General features: G+C 37.1%; 1 protein-coding gene across 2 annotated transcripts in view; it reads left to right on the top strand.

Moving 5' to 3' along the window:
* The window catches only part of LOC109063795 (E3 ubiquitin-protein ligase TRIM62-like), a 46,652-nt gene that overhangs the window by 12,079 nt on the left and 14,922 nt on the right, over positions 1-19,651 (top strand). For both annotated transcript variants that reach the window (XM_042766842.1, XM_042766843.1), the window contains exon 3: positions 17,249-17,344. In XM_042766842.1, coding sequence (XP_042622776.1) covers positions 17,249-17,344 — 96 coding nt within the window. The remainder of the gene's footprint in view (positions 1-17,248; positions 17,345-19,651) is intronic.

Genomic DNA, 19,651 nt, shown 5'->3' with positions numbered 1-19,651 from the left:
TTTTACTTATTAGTTTTGTGAATGGTGACAAGTCCAGCATTTCTTTTAGAATCATTATTTTTTTTAATTATTGTCTCATACTACTATAGCTTTAAGTTATTTCATTGCTTTATCTTAAATGACTTCAGGACTTCAGTTATCAGATGTTTATACTCAAATGCATGCATTTATTTGAGCTATATGTCCACTGTAACGGTTCGGGAAATTTCTGTTTGCAGTGGAATTGGATTGTCTGGAGATTCCCTTCCAACGTTTCCTGAAAGAACAGTTTTGTATGTTATCGAAGAGAATTGGAAGTGAAAGTAGTCCACTAGCCTTAACCTTTTGAAGTCTTTAAACACATTCTTATGCTGATCCTCAGATATAGGATTGGTTCATGAGAGCAGGTGCTTAGGAAAACGATTACAACCATCACTGGTTTAGCCGAGATGAGGCCTGTAGATTGTCACACTTTACACATATGAATCTTCTTGTAAGCGTATCAGAATTAATGTTATCTCTTAATGTAAAAAAGAAAATTGCTGCAAAAGTTCTGAATAGCCCTTTGGACATATTCTCTTTAACTAGAATTGTGTCTGATGCCTGTGCAGAATGTTTCTTTCAGGATGTTTTTAATTTATTTAATTTGTAATTAAACAAATCTGTTTATTTATTCTATTTTATTTTCTTATTTTTTTATTGATTTTTACACTTTCACTTATCCCACACCCAAAATGTTTTTTGCTTTTAGAAAGATTATTAAAGATTATTTTTTTAAAATATTATAATATTTTTAGATATGTTTTTCATTTAATATTTTTCTCCATTCTCATTTCTGTTTACATCTATTTTACATGTTTAATTTGCTATAATAGCTGTATCTGTGGTACATGGAGATTTATCACCATGTTTTTAATTTATCCTTATTGTAGAGCCCTGCCATTACTATCTATACCTAGTTTTATTCTATGGCTCTGAATATATGTTTCTTCTGCTTGATCAAGCTTTGTCTGTTGTTGATGACAACAAGATGTAGGCCCACTACTAAAATCTAATCTTTAGAGCTCCTGGCCCCTGATTAGTTTTGGGAATTAGCACAGATTACTGACCATTGTTCTGAAACCAGTGTTATACTAGTATGTAACCTCCTCTAATTCCTTCCCCTGATTAGCTCCAAATTACTCAATTAGACGGCCTGCTGATGGATGCTTATGAGAGCTGTACATCAGAGCATAGCCATATGTGTGCTACACATCCTTACCAGGCAGATGGGTGCTGGAATGAAGCGATGTGTGTTGCCCTCAGTAAAGAACCTCTTGCTTTGCTCTTTGGGTTCAGTGAAATGCTCCAGGCCACAGGGAGATCATGCCAGACTGCCTGTGGTGAGCTATAGGCTCTGGCCCACATTTGTGTTTCCTCTGTGCCCCAGCTGCCCCCTTCATCGCTCCGCACTGTTCCTTTGGCAGCCAGTTGGTCCCTTAGGGGTCCGTGCCTGTTTTCAGCTTCAGATTGCGGTGACCTGTTCAATAGCTGAAAGTCCAGTGCTGAGACTCTAGAGAAATATGTCCCACCATTCAGTAAGCTCGACCGGAAGCAAAGGACTGAATCACACCTTGTGCTTTTTGCAGATGTTTACAGCATTTGAGTACCTTTTTTCATTTGACAAGCTGGTATTATTAAACACTAATCTAAGATATTTCATGCTTTTGTTCAAGAGTCAGATTCATGAAAATCTTCTTGAGGAAGACGTTAAGAAATGTCTTAAATTTTAAGAGGTTTGTACGAATGCATTTTTTTTTTTTAATTGACAGGTTTTGGTGGTGATCTGATTGTATGGCTTTGTTAATATCAAAACTTGCTAAACAACTTTTCAAAAAACTTTGATTATTTTTATTCTCGCAAACAACTTGATGAGAGTTCAGCACTTGTATTGTAGTTTTTTTTTAATGTACCATGTATTTGTCCAAATATTGATTTAAAAAGTAGTCCTAACTTTAAGACATTATTTACGATTATTAGTTTTGTCGCGAATCGCTTCAGGAGAATTAAGCACATTTTTTAAAATAGTTATTTTAAAATTATTTTAAATTACTTTTAAATTTTCAAAATCTCAAGTTTTTAAATGTTTTTGAAAATACAAAATATTCTTAGTTTCATTAAGGTAAAAAAAAAATAGCAGTTAAGAGAACTTATATTCTCTATGCTTGGTTTGCCTTCATAATTAGTTCACTTTCATAATTAAGACCTTTCTGCCTTTTTATTCCTGCATAGATTTGCATATGCACTGTTTCAAGTAGTTTATTGACATCTGATCTGTCATGGCATCCAAATACAAGAAAAACCTTTTTAGCATGTTTTCAGCCCAACACCTGATGTGGACCGGATAAAACCAGCTGCACAATTGTTTTTGCAATGTAGCCGAGAAATGGAATCGCAGCTGAAACTTTCCAGAGGCTGTTTTGATTTCAATACTGTGTGATGTTAATCCATGAGGTATGATGTTAATAACCGTCCTTAAGAGTGAAGGATGTCATTTTGTTTGGTGCCGCTCCAGCCTCAGATGGAGCTGTTAGTGACCACTGTAAGGGTCATTGGGCACATCAGACTCTTTCAGCGACTCAGTAAATGGAAGCTGCTCGTTCATTTTGATGTCTCTGTTTGAGTGCTCTGTTCAGCTCTGTTCAGCCACCTTTGATACCGACTGCCTAAAGCCATTTATTGTCAAACAGTTGTGGCTTTGTCCGCTGTAGGACCAGAATGAGATGTCTCGCCTGGGAACTGGAAGAGGACACTTGGAAATAGAGCAGTTTAAGATAGTTGAATCAAGATTGGGTTCTTTGGAAATGGGTTCTACTTGTGGATGTGTGTTAATGGTGTCTTAAAAGTTTGAATGAGATGGTTAAATAAAGTGTTTGTTGAGTGCAACACTAAGGTCCTGAAAGTAAAAATCCCACTAAATTTTTAAAATGGGTTTGTTTTTAATCTTGATTCTACTTTTCATAAATGGGAAACCATTGATGACAAGCAAGAAATTGTTCTTTAGTTATACATGTCAGAAATGAGTCGCCTATCCACTATCCTTAAGAATATTGAAGGTACAAAAATCATACATATCATAATGCTCAAGTCAGCATGATTTCAAGTTTATTTAAAATTAAATTGTTTCCAAGCATATTTCCTGGAACTGTACTAGCCAAACCTGAAGAGAGACATTTATAAGCATACCGAAAGCGACTAGGGCTGGTCCGAATACCATTTTTTGAGCTGCAAAGCTTAGGTAGTAATCAAGACCGAATATTCGAAGCTTTGGAAGGAGGGGGCTGAACATATTCTTCTCTCAACACCGTGTCTACACCGGATGCTGCGCTGCGACAAAATACAAAAGAACCTATTACGCTGTCTACACTGGATGCAGCACAGCGTGGCGGGATAAATTCCCGACAGTAAACTGCTGCTGCATTCTATTTATGACGTACTGACACAAATTTCAAATGATTTTCAATGGTCGCTTTGTCGCGTCCAGTTTAGTGTTGGGCGATATGGTCATTTTTCAAATCGGCATATCGTCAGCCCGTGAGATCGATGATACACGATATTATTGTGCATGGGTGGAGCAAGAGAGAGACTCTCTGTACTTGTCATAGCATAACTATTTGGTGTTTTAAACTGCACAGTTTTTTACACCAACAATATACTATAGGCATACTACTTACAGAAATGAGGTGATTTTTCAAACACTGATGTGCTGTTTGTGGTAGGCCAGTTTCAAATCTCATATTTGGCACACTGCCTTTCTTGTCCTCACTCAATTTAAAGTGCTCCCACACAGCTGAGGTCTTCGGCATGTTTGTCTTCTCTTCCAGATGAAATGAATCATGACGTTCACTCACGGTGATTCATATTCAAGGGAATGCAAACCGTTTCGCCGGGGATGCCAGGGGTTTGAAAAAAAAAAACAAAAAGAATATTTGAATCTCAAAATTGAAAATCGAATGCCAACCCACCGAATGAATATTCGAATAATCGAATATTCTGGTCCAGCCCTAAAAGTGACGAGATAATTTACCTTAGATCTTGAAAATACACTAAAGGAAACAGACATTAGCATTTTGACATATCACATAGCAGTGTCACATCTGGAGTGGACAGACAAATTGCATGGGATGTGTGGTTCATTCTTACAAAAGCCATTAAGTCTGGCACCTACTGTCTTTTTTTTCTTCTGATTTTCGTTTTGATCAGCAGTTTGTAATTTTGCGACTTTAACCTTCACCGCACCACATAAACCTGATCAGTGTGCAACATGTATATCCCCTTCCTTCTCCAGGGTTTATGTCTGCTTCATTATCTAGTGAGTGCAGTAGATAAAAGCCATGGGGTAATGTTTCTTTAAATAATTTCAGACATGAAATAGGCGATTTTGTGTAAATATACAATTGCATTGCTCAGTATCAGAGGTTTTATTTAATCCTAAGGCGCTTTAAAATAACATGGTTATGTATTTGGTTTTGCCATAATCTCCCCAGTAAAGGATATTTTTAGTTTCAGTTTCATGCCGGCTTTTGTTGCTTTTTAAGCAAATTCTTCTTTCATGGTTACTGAGGAAACAATTGGGGTGAAAAATCATGTATTTTGGATGAAGTACCATTAGTCTGACCCAAATTGAATAAATGAGAGATGTCTTCTTTATCTACAGTAATGCTACTCAGTAATGTCTTGTGGACAGTTGAGTTTTGCATCCTCCTCAGCCAGTGTTTTCCAGTCCACTGCATCTCATCAACCTCACTGGAGGTGACCCCCCCCCCCCCCCATCTTTGTGTTTCCTGACAATGGGATTGTGAAGGAAGCCTCTCCCTGTCTCTGTGGAGTGCTGGGATGCATGTGTTGAAGGGAGGGCATGTTTGAGCAAACTTTGAATGATCTAATAGGGGTGATCCGATCAGGATTTTTGACACACATCAGACTCTTTCGCTCTTAGGTGACTCTTGTGAGGGGGATTTTTTAATTTGAGGGGTGGAGGGGGGCATATTTTTGACATTTTTCAAAAATATATATTTATCTCACCTAAATTTTTGATCATGCAGTGCATTTTTGTTTTTACAGTTGTGCCATTGTTGCACAATATAGCCTACAACACAGCACAAGGCTGATTTAGTGAGCTATATCTGAGGCAGCTTTTTACTCCAGGTTCACACATACGCCGTTTGCAGTGCATATACAGTGCATATGCAGTACATGTGTGGTATGTAAGCGGTGCTGAATAAGCAGGTGCTCATTGCACTTTCACACAGGAGTCCGATCCGTGGAGTTTACCACAAACACAACATTTATCCGTTATTTTGATTTCAAATCCAAACATTGTTACTGAAAGTGCTTTTTTAGCATTGTGTTTTTTTTTACACCGTACAGTAATACAATCTTTCATAGATGTGTTAAAATGCAATAAATATAAGCAACACATTATTCAATGCTTTTTACATTTGCATTAACTTCTAGATTTATATATTAAGTTGCTCAAGCAAGTGGCAAAAACATTTAAACTACAAACATTCTAAATTAAAACTTACCACTGACAGAAACAGTCAGCTCTACTGCCTTTACCTTTGCATTTGAATCTTTACTACAAGCAATCTTGTGGTTAAAAGCACAATATGTAAGATTGTTTTATTAAAATATCCAAAAACCACTAGAACAGTTTTACATATTTTGCTGACTTGTGTACTTACGTTATCCCAAATGTTTCAAAGAATGTTTAAAGGGGTCATATGATGCTGCTAAAAAGAACATTATTTTGTGTATTTGGTGTAATGAAATGTGTTTATGTGGTATAAGGTTAAAAAAACACATTATTTTCCACATACTGTACATTATTGTTTCTCCTCTATGCCCAGTCTTCTGAAACGCGTTGATTTTTACAAAGCTCATCGCTCTGAAAAGCGAGGTGTGCTGTGATTGGCCAGCTGTCCAGTGCGTTGTGATTGGCCGAATGCCTCAAGCTTGTGACGGAAATGTTACGCCTCTTAACATATTGTGATGCCTTGTTCGGCCGGAGCGACGAGACATAAACATAAAACCCATTATAAACATGATATAAACATGATTTCTAGTCCTGTCTTCTTTTGGAAGGCAAAAACAAAGTAGTTACGCTTTCTCAACGAAACAACGTCACACGCTGTGGCCTTGAGTGAGCAGAGGCGGGCGGCTTGAGGCGGATTCTACGAAGGAGCGTACCTTGTGCTTGCAGCAACCAAATGTGACAAACCCTGGGCTGTAGGGCTGTGCGATAAATCGAATCGCAATCGCGATTTTGAGATGTTGCGGTTTGCTAATCACAGTGAACTTGTAAAACGGCAGTGTTAAATGCAATGCGGTCGAAAATTGGGTGCACCTAACTTTTGTGCTGGTGCACCTAAGAAAAAAAGTTAGGCGCACCAGTGCAACCAGGTGCAACTTTGTTTTCCTACCTCCAGAAATGCCATCTATTGCCTTGTTTAGTGCTTTTTTCCTTTAAACTAAGCCAAACAGCAATCTGTGTCGACTGTGAAACGCATTAGACTTTAATTATATGCATTTATGGTGTATTTACAAAATTTTCCTGTCAATCCATGTTCATATTTACAGAAAACAATGCGCTTTCACTTTAATTCAGCGTGTGCAGCACATAAAGCAAATTCTGTATGGAAACAATCGCTGCATTGCTGCAAATGCACCGCTCCTGGAACGCACTGCCGGACAGCAGCTGTGTGCAGTGTGAACACATGAGCGTTCCGTTAACATGAGCGTGTAAAAAATATGCACTGCAAATGGAGTAATGTGAACCTGGTGTTATGTGTATGCGCTTCCAGTGTGCATGAGCGCACAGACAATATAATTATTTTACCCGCACCAGACAGTGACTGAGACAGTGCCGCTGCATGTCGTGCCAAACCTCTTCACGGCAGACATGTCATCAGCTTGAGATCGGTTTATGAGATCGGCCTTTATAGAGACCGCCGATCAAATGGATCACCCCTATGATTTAATATAGATGGGATCTTCTGTAAATGGCTGGATTTGTCAGTACATCATGCAGCGTTGTATTAGGATGGATCATGTCAACATGTGAGTTGTTTCAAACCACTAGTGCTTTCGAAAGAAATCCTCAACTGATGTGTCAGTTCTGCCTAATTTTCTGTTTTATTCCTTGTTCCCTGCACAGCAAGTTCAAACTGCTTGGGGCGCTTTGTCTTTTTCTCGCTCATAAAGGGCCTTCATGACTCCAACAAGTCCTTTTGGCAGCTTTAAGCAGAAGCAGCAGGCAATACACACAGTGCCTGCCAAAACCCAGGATTCTGCCCTAATGTGGCAAATCAACAAGACTCCCCTCATACCCAAAAGGGGTGGCTGGTATGAGTCATTTTTTGCATAGTAATGTAGTTATTGTCCTAATTATTTAATACTATTTAAATGTTTAAATGAATAATATTATCTTACATGTTGTTGTTGTTGTTGTTTTTATTATTATTGTTATTATTATTATTATTATTATTATTATTATTATTATTATTATTCAATATTATTATTATTATTATTATTATTATTATTATACAATATAAATTTTATCTATCTGTCTATCTATCTATCTATCTATTAAAAGTATGTTATGGGAAATCTAAATGAATAATTCTAAGTATTTACATTTTTATACACTAAAAATGATTGTGATTTTAACAGTAAAAATGCAGCTTTAAAAACCTGTTAACTGTTTAACATTAAGTTTCCATACTATATACGGTGAATAACTGCAATTATATTTAATGTACTTTTACAGTAAAATACTGTTAAAATTAAGTTTTTCAGAAGTGAAAAAGAAAAAGTCATTGTATAATTTCCAGTGAAAATCTTACAGTGACACTCCCAGAATTCCCTGCATGACACTTCATATTTGATGTTGTTGTTTTTTGTTGTTGTTGTTTTTTTAAATAACTTTCCTCTTAGTTTTTTCTTCTCCAGTGTATCCGTAGGGTCTTAAAAACTATTAAAAAGTCTTAAATGTCATTCCTAAGATATTAACTTTGCCCAAAGAGGTTGTATGCTAAATTTTGCCTGAATTTAATCATTGCATAGGCGAATAGTAGGATTCTGTGTAGTTTATTTATGGAATGCTGCTAGATTTGATGTCATCTGTTACAGCGCTCACTAACAGCGCTTCTGTTTTTTGAAAAGAACCGGAACCGTGAGCTATTTCTACATTTCGGTTCCGAAAACGGTTCTGGTGCGACACATGACCAAGGACAGTGAGCAGCCTTGCGCCGGTGTTCTGATGATTCAGCGTTTCCCGTAAAGGTGTAGACTGCAGTTTTCTGCTTGGTATTATATTTTTTAAAATTGTTTCACAGTATACCATCACCAAGTCTAAAATACAGGTTTAAATCCTGCAAGGGCAAATCTTTGAAGAGCAATATTTCTTGATACTAGGGTGCTATTGCACATCCACTTTGTCATGGTCCAGATGGAGGGCTGAAGTGTATTGTAGCTGGTTGAAGAGAGTTTGCATGCACCATGTTTAAACTGTGTCCTGGTAGAGAAGTGGGGGGGGGGGTCGCTGCATTCATCATTTACATGACTTGTCCTACATTCTAACCTCTAGAGGAAACTCTGCTCAATACAACCCACTTCCCTCATTTGCATTTACCTTGCGTCATATTTTGCTGAAGGTTCACTCTCAACTACCTTTTTTTTTAAGCCTGCGGTTTACTCAATGTCTGAGGCTCATTTACCCACGAGGGAAAGTTAAAAGGTAGATATAAAACCGCTCAGAACACATTCTGTGAGGCAGCCTTCATTGAGCTGACAGTGACTGCATGCTAATTGCTTCTGCATTGCCTGACTTCCTTTACGAGGCTTTAGTCCCAATTCAACCGAATTATTCAAATTATTGCGTATTGCAAACCATTTCTGCAGATTTTGAGAGTCAAAGCCATTGAGGAGTGGTAAACTTTGTGCAGCCAACTTTTCCTGGTGGCCCATTCTTTGATTCACAGAACCAACATCCATCAGTTAGAAACCCGTGGCATTCATCTTCATGCATTGGACTGAGTGGGAGGGCTGGACAGGCGGGATTTAAAAAAAGGTCAGATTTGTCAGTTGTGAGCTGTAGCTTTGTTTGTTATCGGTATCTAACGTGTTGCATGAACCTTCTCAGGCTGGAAGTCATGACAGTGATAGACACCAACCATACTGTCAGTGATTGTGCAATTGCAGCTTGGTTATAAAGTCAGCCTCTGTGCTTCACTGTATTTGTTGTTGCTTTTGCATTGACCTTTTTGCACATGGCAGACCTGTAACAAAAGCATGTGAGGCAAGTCTTTTCATGGCAGCACCAGGTGCAACCACACAACCTGTGCTTCCAATTGGTGCATTCAACACTGTTTTGAGAAACCAGTTGAATGTATGCAAATCATGCCGAGTCATTTGTTGCCATCCAGACCTGAATCCTCACCCTGTCTTGCTGTATGAAAGCTGCGATGCATGCACTATAAATTGTTTGCTTCTCAGCTGCACTATCATAATTCTGCAAGCTGTGTCAGTGTGCTGTGGCAAAGATGACGTGCTTAGACTGCAGGGTGCAGGCCCTCCCTCCCCTCACATAGGCTGTAGTCTCTGCTGATACCGGGAGAAACGCAGCCATAAGCATTTGTAGCGCAGTTTGAGCACATTTTCATATTTAGAAAAGAGGATGAAAAGCTGTGAGATATCCGGCCTGACTCGGCAGGCTGATTTGTGTGCTTTTTCCCCCTTATATTTCCTCCCTTTTATGTAAGTTGTATTTAATGAATAATATACAAGGGTATTCGTTATATCCACTGGAAGGTTTTATTCTCCAGGTGAGCACAGCGGGGATGATCTTCCCTGAGATGTCACCATTACCGCAGTAATGGACAACATAAAGGGCAAGTGCAGCTGAATCACAGCTGACTGCATAATAAAAGCAACTAAGTTTGCAAAATTAAACACTATGATGCAGCAGTTTTAAAAACAACAGAATAATTTAATATAGCTCCTGCTCAAGTAATTTGAGTCAGAATCATTTCAAATCGGTAAGAGCCTAAGCCTAAATGATTATGGACCCTTTTCACAGACTGTGACGACGCCTTCCCGCAGTTTTTAATGATGTAAATCTAGCATTTTATTTTTACTTTAAAAGACTTTGTGTACATCTAATAAAAACATCACCACTGTGTCCGAAAGCTCTGAAATGTTGCTTTCGGAGGCATAGATGTATCCTCCGTTGCCTTTGATATCCCACAATCCTGTGCGTTCCATTCTGTGACTGTTGAGCTAAAATAAAGATGGCGTCTGAAAGTTACATTTGGTGGTCAATTTGTGTGTAAATGTATATTTCTGACTAACTTTTCGCACTTTTGATGTTATTTCTAGCAAGAAATCAGTATTATAGTAATTAAATATTTGTTTAGTTATTACCAGATCTCATTCTGTTTTGTTGTAGATCATTAGACCGTTACGCTGCCTTAGAAGCCTGTCCGAAATCAGTTTCATGAGGTGCCTTCATGTAACAACGCTGCCTGCAAAGTCATTGCCTCATAAAACATTATTATAAGCTCACTGCTGTGAATCGGGCTAAAGTGAGGCTATAGCTTTGAACACTGGCTGGTTATGTACTTGCTCAAATACTGATTTCGGATCATTTTTAACCAAAAAAAGCAGCTTTAAAGTTATTAATTAATGTTGACAGAAGCAACTTCAAAATGTAAAAAAAAACTTAGTAGATAACTAGTGTTTAAAGCCATCTTTAAATATCTACACAAAGGCCATTGCATTGAAATGACATACATATGGATATTGTTTGTATGCTTTCACACTTTAATTGCTTAAATTCTAAAAGACATGATGATTAAATGATGATGATCAAAATAAAAAAATATGGTAGTCGCACACAAAAAGCACAGCGTTGCATGGACAACTCGCAGGTATCAGATATCACACACACCAGACGTGTCGTGTTCAGTTCATGCCGGTCTAAAATGCCTAAGTTTACTTCAGTATATTACAATTAAATCCTAATCTAATCATGACAAACTATATATCATTGGAAAGGTCTAAGACTCCTAAATAGATATTTAGATAGATAGTTTGTTGTTAAAAATTATGTAGGAACAGTAATAGATTAATTTATGAAAAGAGTGCAGCTCAAAACATATACATCATAAAAGCAGTTCTGACCTTTGTCACAAAAATCGCTTCCTTTTTCCCTATCACATGAAAAAATTTAATGGAGTTTGGATGGCACCCAGAGGCTGTTTGTGGTATAACGCCTAAACAAAATAGCATATGAACCTCAATTTTTTTTATATCAACTTCAAATTTGGAACACAACTTATTTAGACATATGACTTTAATTTATAGCAATTTTGGATGAAACATATTTTATAAAATGAAAATAGTACAATACATTTTATTTACTGTAAATTTAAACTTCTTTAACATTTTTATGCTTTCATTTTTTTAAATGATTTCACTTCTGCAATAATCTGCAGATTGTCTTCTTTAAAAAGAGACCAACCTTATTTCTTTATTCAAAAGAGTCAAAAGCATAGATGATTTTGAAGTTTGGTGTTTAAAAAAAAAATAATTGACTTAATTAGAGCCACAGAAATACAACCGTTTCCCTGAAAAATGCACAATACACAATCTTTCAGCCCAAGGTGAAGTCATTATGTACATTAACAATTATTTGGGACAAATATAATGTAATTTAATGGAAAACAGTGTGAATGGCGATTCGTGGCACGGCAGGATTTCTGTCGGCTGAATGAACATCAGTTTGCTTTCTCACGTCACAGCTTTAATTCTGCAACTTCGCTGGCTAACAAATACATTAATGTGACCAGCTGGATATAAACTAATGCAAACAGATGGTAACAATCGTGACATCAAGCATTTGGGTCAGACTTGCGTGTGTTTTTGTCACATTATTTTAACCATTTGAGGTTCTGCTAATGTTCGGGTCCTCTCAGACTTAATAGCAAACATGCTGCTGTCCTTTCTCCATTAATGCAGCATCTAATCAATCAATTAATTACTTAGTAATGATATGAAAACATGCACTACAGTATATTGTTTTCACACCGTTTAGTTCTCAGTGTTTTAAATCACCATCTGAATTGTTCTGCACTGTGCAGCACGCAGTGTTACTTGTCAAAACAAACAGCCAGAGGCGTCTGTGATTCCGCCTCTAGAGGCCGCTCTCGTACTGTGTAATGACAGCAGAGCCTTCTCAGCCACTGCGGAAAGACTATTGGCATGGATTTTTGCCGATAGTTCCAACAGTCAACTAACAGTGCCGGTTAATCGGCAAAACCGATAAATTGGTTGACTTTTAATATTATGGATAGAGGATTTTTTTTATTAATTTTTACAAACATGCAGCTTTTTGCTTTGATTTTGGGTGAACTCTTCCTTTAAAGCCATTTGAATGGCACAAACTAGGTACTCTAGAACAGCAGCTTTTAACGTGGAGCTGATTATATTTGCATTTGCACATTTTGCATGCACTGATTAAAGGGATACTCCACCCCAAAATAAAAATGTTGTCATTAATCACTTACCCCCATGTCGTTCCAAACCCGTAAAATCTCTGTTCATCTTTGGAACACAATTTATGATTTTTTGGATGAAAACCTTGAGGCTTGAGACTGTCCCAAAGACTGCCAAGTAAATAACAGTGTCAAGGTCCATAAAAGGTATGAAAGTCGATGGGAACACTTTTTGTAAGTGAAGAAAACAAAAATAACTTTATTCAATAATTCCTTTGTATGCTGTGTATGCTCTTCTGTGTCATCAGCGCCACAAGGATGCGCTGTATTATTTTAAATCAAAGCTAAATACATGTAGAACCAGCGCATGCTTGTGGTGCGGATGACACTGAAGAGCATACACAGCATACAGTGATATGGAGAGACACAGAGGAGATCTTGACACTGCTATTTACTTGGCCCTCCAGGTTTTCATCCAAAATATCTTAAATTGCGTTCCGAAGATGAAAGGAGCTTTTACAGGTTTGGAACGACATGGGGGTAAGTGATTAATGACTAAAATGTAATTTTGGGGTGGAGTATCCTTTTAAATATAGTTTTCCTATGAACTTAAAATAAATGTACATCTATGACTGTTTTGTGTGCCAAAGACACTTGTGCTGCCAAATCATGTAAGAATTGCAATGAATTTATTACATTTGGTGGTTTTATTACACACACACAATCTAGGGATACATCTGTTGTGTAAGAATGGCCTTCTTCATGGCGATATAGCCTACTACATTTGTTTTAAATTAATACTTTGGGAAGTTGAGGTTAGTTTTGTCTGTACTTGTTTATCTTCGTTTGACATCAAAAACAACTTGCAGTGATGTCTAGCAAACGGACATGTTGTGTCCTGACAAGTGATGCATGGCGATGGCCAAATGACTCACACGTGTGATTCATGTGTGTTATATTTGGTCTGGTTGGTTTGATTGGAACCTGTTAAAGAAGGAGTGCAGATGACACATTTGCTGTCCTCTTCAGATGTGATTTACACACGAGTCATAAATGGGGACAGCAGAACCAGCCTTGTGCACGCAGGCTGTTTATTACTTCGGATCCAGCTGCCTTATGACACCAGCGCGTACAAGGTTATGCCAAAGTGTCCTTGACTGTGTACCCTTCGGGCTGATGAGAACTGTGTAGCTGGATTATTTGGAAAACTAGGCTATTTCCTCGTGGCAATGAATTGCCATTCGTGAGCGAGCAGTCTGCATTTTGTGTCATTTGAGTAATGAAGATGTTTTCCAGGAATGAAAAGATGTTTGCCATCTGGTGATTCTGTGCAAGTTTCCTGGTTTTGACTCTAGGTTCATCAATGACGTCAAACTGCATTTGATCTCAGGGGTTGAAGGGGTGTGTGAAGTATCTTGAGTATGCCTGGTGCGTTTCATTATTTATGCACCCTTGATTATCTCCTTCACTCTCATCAGTGCCAGCAGTTACAACGTATCTTTAGCTTCTAGGCAGGTGGCTGTTTAATGGACCCTTGAGGAAGTTCATAGAACGTACAATGTTGCTGAAATGAGCTCAACAGTAGGGAAGTAAAAACGCAATTCAAAATCTCAATTGCGAAAGTTTCTTCGCAATAACACGTAAACTTTTCAAACATATCCAAAGACAGCCAAGGTCATCATTCTCTTTCATTACAGTGTGAACATCTCCTTTTGTGTTCCAAGTCATAAGTGTCCAGAATGAAATGAGAGTAAGTAAATGATTATTTTTGGGTTTACATAGTCTCGAACCTTTTTTTTCTGTTTTCATATATTTATTCGAAGTTGTTGGTTTGGTCTTTTTCAGAAATGTGGAGAAAAAAAAAATTATATATGATTAATATTATATATATATATAGATAGATAGATAGATAGATAGATAGATACAGTACATGTATGTTATTTCTATATTTATTCATTCATTTATTTATTTATATATTATAATATTATAATCTGGGTTGTTTCTTCATCTGAATAAAATATTATAATTTCCGGAAACTTTCCAGTGTTTTTGGAAACTTCTGTAAAATTTTTGGGAATTTTTTGGAAAGTTTTCAGAAATGTACCGGACATTTTTGTAAACGTTTCTGCCCCTTTGCAACCCTAATTATAAAACAGTATAAGTATAGTTTAGTATACTTTTTATTCATGCTATATTTTCATATTAAAAAATTATAAACATATCTTGGAAACCTTAGTCAGTGCAAAAGTGGATGTTAACTCAAAACCTGCACCCATTTTCTTTTGATTATATTGCTCAAATGCAGAACCAAAGATGAGTAAAGCCAGAGTGAAATAAGTTTTAGTCTTGCTATCAGCCTTCAGTGACCTTCTTCCCCCTGCCGTGTGGGATCCTGGGGAAATGTCATGTCAAACTTCCTCTCGCCAGCTCAGACTGATATAAACGTGGGCCGCCTCTGACCTCCAGTGCTCTGTGCTCTCCATGCAGCTAAAACCAGCACACTCTGTCCTTTGTTTAGACATTTTGAGCAACTCGATTCGCTGGAAAAATGATTCATTTGCAGGCTTTGTGCCACAACTTCACAGACAGGTTTTTCTTTTAAGAGGTTGTTTGTTCTCTGGATACACTTTTGAAAAGTGGAGGTAAATGGCACATAAAAAATGTATGGTCTATAATGACCCAGTAACCATTTGCATTTTGCTCCCGAAGTGCACCAGCTGGTTATGTTGCTTTTACTTGACGCTTTAGAGAGAGCTCTCATCTGTCAGGTATGCACACTGAAACCAGGCGATTTGGATGCTGGGAAGGGCATCTGGGTACTTGTGGAGCACAGACAGCATTTCCCTGAAGTAATGAGCTTTATAAAGAAAGTAATCGTTTTTTCTGCTCCTCGTCCTGGAAAAGGATACAGTTGAGAATTGTTTTAATGTTCACTTGTATTTGAGTCTCATTTCAGTCAGATTATACTGATGGAAATATTGTGGTTCACTCTTTTAAGGGGATAGTTCACCCAAAAATCGTGGGGAATCTGTGGGTTCGAGTCTCGGGCCGGCAATACCACGACTGAGGTGCCCTTGAGCAAGGCACCGAACCCCCAACTGCTCCCCGGGCGCCGCAGCATAAATGGCTGCCCACTGCTCCGGGTGTGTGTTCACGGTGTGTGTGTGTGTGTGTGTGTGCACGTTGGATGGGTTAAATGCAGAGCAGGAATTCTGATTATGGGTCACCATACTTGGCTGTATGTCACATCACAAATGAAAATTCTGTAATTTATTCACCCTTAAGTTGTTCCAAACCTCTATGAGTTTGTCTTCTGTTGAATACAAAATATATTTTAAATAATGTTCTTAACCAAATAGTTGGTAGCCATTGACATCCATAGTATGAAGAACAAAAAAACTGTTATTATGACTTTTGTAATTTTTGTTGCTTTTATTAAATATTTATATTTAGCCTTATTTCACTTCAACTTAAAAAAAAAAATCATTTAATAAATATATTGTTTTATTTCAGCTTTATTTAAATTACCAAAAATTATTTTTAATAGTTTTAGATTCAGTTAACAACACTGGTAACAACAGTATTTCGTTGCCATGTCATGTTCACTTGTCTGACAATTAAAACAGTCAAAAAAAAAATCGTAAAAAAGCGAATGAGTTAATTTATGATGCCTAAATATGTTTATAGATTAGATATACATACATGATTAATTTAAATATAACCAAAATCATGATATGGTTTAGTGCAATCATCAAAGGCTGTGATTGAATTAAATAAATATATGCACTGTGTGTTTCAGAGTCTAGAATGAAAGCGCTTATCAACAAGAAGGAAAAAGTAATAATTGTATAATACTAATTGTTATTATTATTTTATAACCATATTGATACATAATAACAAAATTTTGGTCAGATTGTGCAACCCAACAAACAAGCAAACCTGGATTTTTTTAAGTTGCATTTTAGATCTCAGTTTGTATCAGAAATACAATTGCAATTATTTTCTTCCCCCAAATCATGCAGCTCAATTATATTAATATATGGATTTTATACAGATTAACTATGGCTCTGGTGTATTAAGGAGCTGGTGCTTTTTGCCTGTTCCTATTCTGCCTCTAGGCGAGCAAACATGGCCTGTCGTCCCGATTCTGCCACGTCCACTGCAGGAGAGACCCACTTTCCCTGACAGACCTCTCTGGAGACTCGCAGTTTATTAATTCGTTTTTTTCTTTTTCGTTTTTTTTTTTTTTCCTGCAACTATAAAACCACCTTTCTCTGTTCTTTTCTTACAATTTGAAACTTCCAGTCTAGATCAAAACCATGCATGAAAGGACTGAATTATAGTAATATAGCCTATTTCAGTCATAAAAGGTTTCATCAGATATCAGCGCTCGGGAAGCTGCATAGTAGTTGTCCAAGGACATTAAGTCAAACTTGAAGCAAATTGATATGATTCTCCTTGTTATGGTCCTAATGGAGCTCATTTCCTGTCTGACACACCATTTATGTCCTATATACTATAGATAAGAAAAGTGGCTGAAAAGTGTGCTTCAGCCGATCATGCAGTGAATGGTTGTGTGTGGCATCAATAGCTTCACATTTATTGCTGTCGGAGTTTTGGTATCCCTCTTACGAAGGCTTTAGAAGCATTTCAGACTAATTACTTTGGGTCAGAGGTTGCCAGATTAATGGGCAATAAATGACATGATCTGTTGTGCTGTGGTTTTCTTACAGAGGGAGATGAAGGAGCAGCTGGTGACTCTACAAGACAGTGAGAAGGGTCATACGGAGGCTTTGCAGCTGCTGCAGAGACAGCTCACTGAAACCAAGGTACACTTCTGTCAGTGCATGTTATTCCAAGAGAAAAATCACCAATTTAAACTGGTGCTCCATAAAACATCATTTTCCCATGGACTTCCATTAAGGGGGCGACCCAGGCCATATAACGACTGAAGTGAATGCTGTTTGCTGCTGTCATTTTATACGATGCTCCACTCCCTTGTAATCAGCATCGTATGATATATAATAGTTACAGTAGTCTTTATTGCTGAATGCTTTATGCCGGAGGATCAATTCTAGATAGATGGACCGACCGTGATTTATCGGCCATCACATTCAACACCCCGATTCAAATTACTATGACTTGATATTGAAACCCCGTCTCAGTTTCATCTCTGATGGGACTCTATTAAACCTCATCTGGAATCAGGTTTTGTGAAAATCAAAATCCAGCTGACAAACAGCTCATACTCATACAACCCACCGCAGCCATTACAGAATCATGGCAGGTCTCTCACTCTGTCCCTTGCTCATTTCTCTCTCTCTCTCTCTCTCTCTCTCTCTCTCTCTCTCTCTCTCTCTCTCTCTCGCTCTCTTCTGTTGACATTGAATTTCCAACAAGCAAATTGGTTTATGGAGCAGGTCTTGTATTTTATCTTATTGTTTTGTTTTGTTAAGTGAGGAGAGACAGTAAATTATGTAATTTTGTCTTTTCACCCCCTTTATTTAATTATCCTGCTGTTTGGGAATGGGGACTTTTGCAGAGGGAGAACTTCCTGACACTATGGACATCTGGTGTTGGTCTTATTTGTCATTAGTTAGTCTTCCTCCTACATTTTATACAACACTGTCTGCACATCTCACTGATGTGCGTGTTTGTATCCACATTAGTTGACCAGTAACATGGACTCCATTCATTCATTCATTCATGATTGAAATTTTCGGTAAAAAATGGTTTGAAACAATTGAATCTGTAAGAGAAAAGGCTATGTTATACAGTAAAAATAGAAGTATATTTTACCATATTTTTAAAGTATATATATATTCAGTTGAATTTTTTTTTTAATAGGTTTTTGTGCGTTAGAAATTAATTGGATTGTCAACATTCAAAATGCTATAAAATATAAATATATTTATATAGTATTTTATATTTTATATTATTTTTATGTATGTGTATATAATATAATATGTATGTAATATGTAATAAAATGTGTAATGTGTGTATATATTTATTACACACACACGCACACACACACACACACACACACACACACACACATATACATATACATATATATATAATAATTATTATTTATTTTTTTAACAATTTAATCACTGAATAATTTCTTTCCTTTTCTGGAAGCAGGCTGTGTTTTTGTTTCATTGATCTCCCAGGTTGCATATTTATCTTGACAGGTGATTAAACTTTAGGATCTTTCAGTTCTTTCTCTGGCTATATGCTGAAAATGTAGATGTTCCCATTGACCAGCCAGTCGTATCCTGTCTGGATTTATTGATGCGGTGCCTTAAGATGCTTACGAAGAGCCTGATGCTTGACATTGACATTCAGAACCGTCAATGCAAAATGTCTCCTGCAGCCCAGACTCTCCTGTAGAGATGAGAGGACTGTCTCAAGAGAGCGGTCACAGCACAACCTTTTGAGTAGATTTATTGAGTAAACTGAATGCAATAATAAAGCGGGCTCATCGTTTCTAAATGATAACAAAGTGGCTGATTCAGTGATGTGTTAGAATATAGATCATGTAAAGTTACTTTTAAAATAAATTATTTTAAGAGGCTTACTCTTAAAATAACTTTTTTATGGAAGCTTGTTTCCACCACATGATAAAAAAATAAATAAAAAAGGTAATCGTGACTATTAAATTATGCTGATAAAAAATTATGCTGATAAGACGAATAACTCACACGTGCTAGCGATAAGATCACGTCAGCAGTGTGGTCATTCTTGAAGCGAACTTTTGCTTAAAAGGTGATTAGGTTCACAGTTTTGGATTGCCTTATTTAATCTGCGAATGCAAGTACAGATTGACAGTCACTAGCACGCGCAGAGTGGCAGCCTCCCCCAGGTCCTAATGCCTGTCCGGTAAAGCGTTTTATTTACTTACGGGGAGCTGTAGGCCTACTTGTAATAAAATGAAAGTAAAATACGCAAATAACATTAAGATTTGAAGAGTCAGAAGGTATAGCTTACATGAATAAAAATCACAAACATGACACTTGTTTAAATAATTAAACATTACATTAAATAACTTTATGTATACAGATTTATTCATTAATGTGTACTGTTTTTTTTTTTTTTCAAATGGATTATAATGACTTTAAAAGCTCTCAGAGATT

Source organism: Cyprinus carpio, chromosome A11 (genome assembly GCF_018340385.1).
Source record: "Cyprinus carpio isolate SPL01 chromosome A11, ASM1834038v1, whole genome shotgun sequence".
In the NCBI taxonomy this organism is placed as follows: Eukaryota; Metazoa; Chordata; class Actinopteri; order Cypriniformes; family Cyprinidae; genus Cyprinus; species Cyprinus carpio.
The sequence above is the reverse complement of the archived record's forward strand: the minus strand, read 5'-3'. Positions and strand labels throughout refer to the sequence as shown.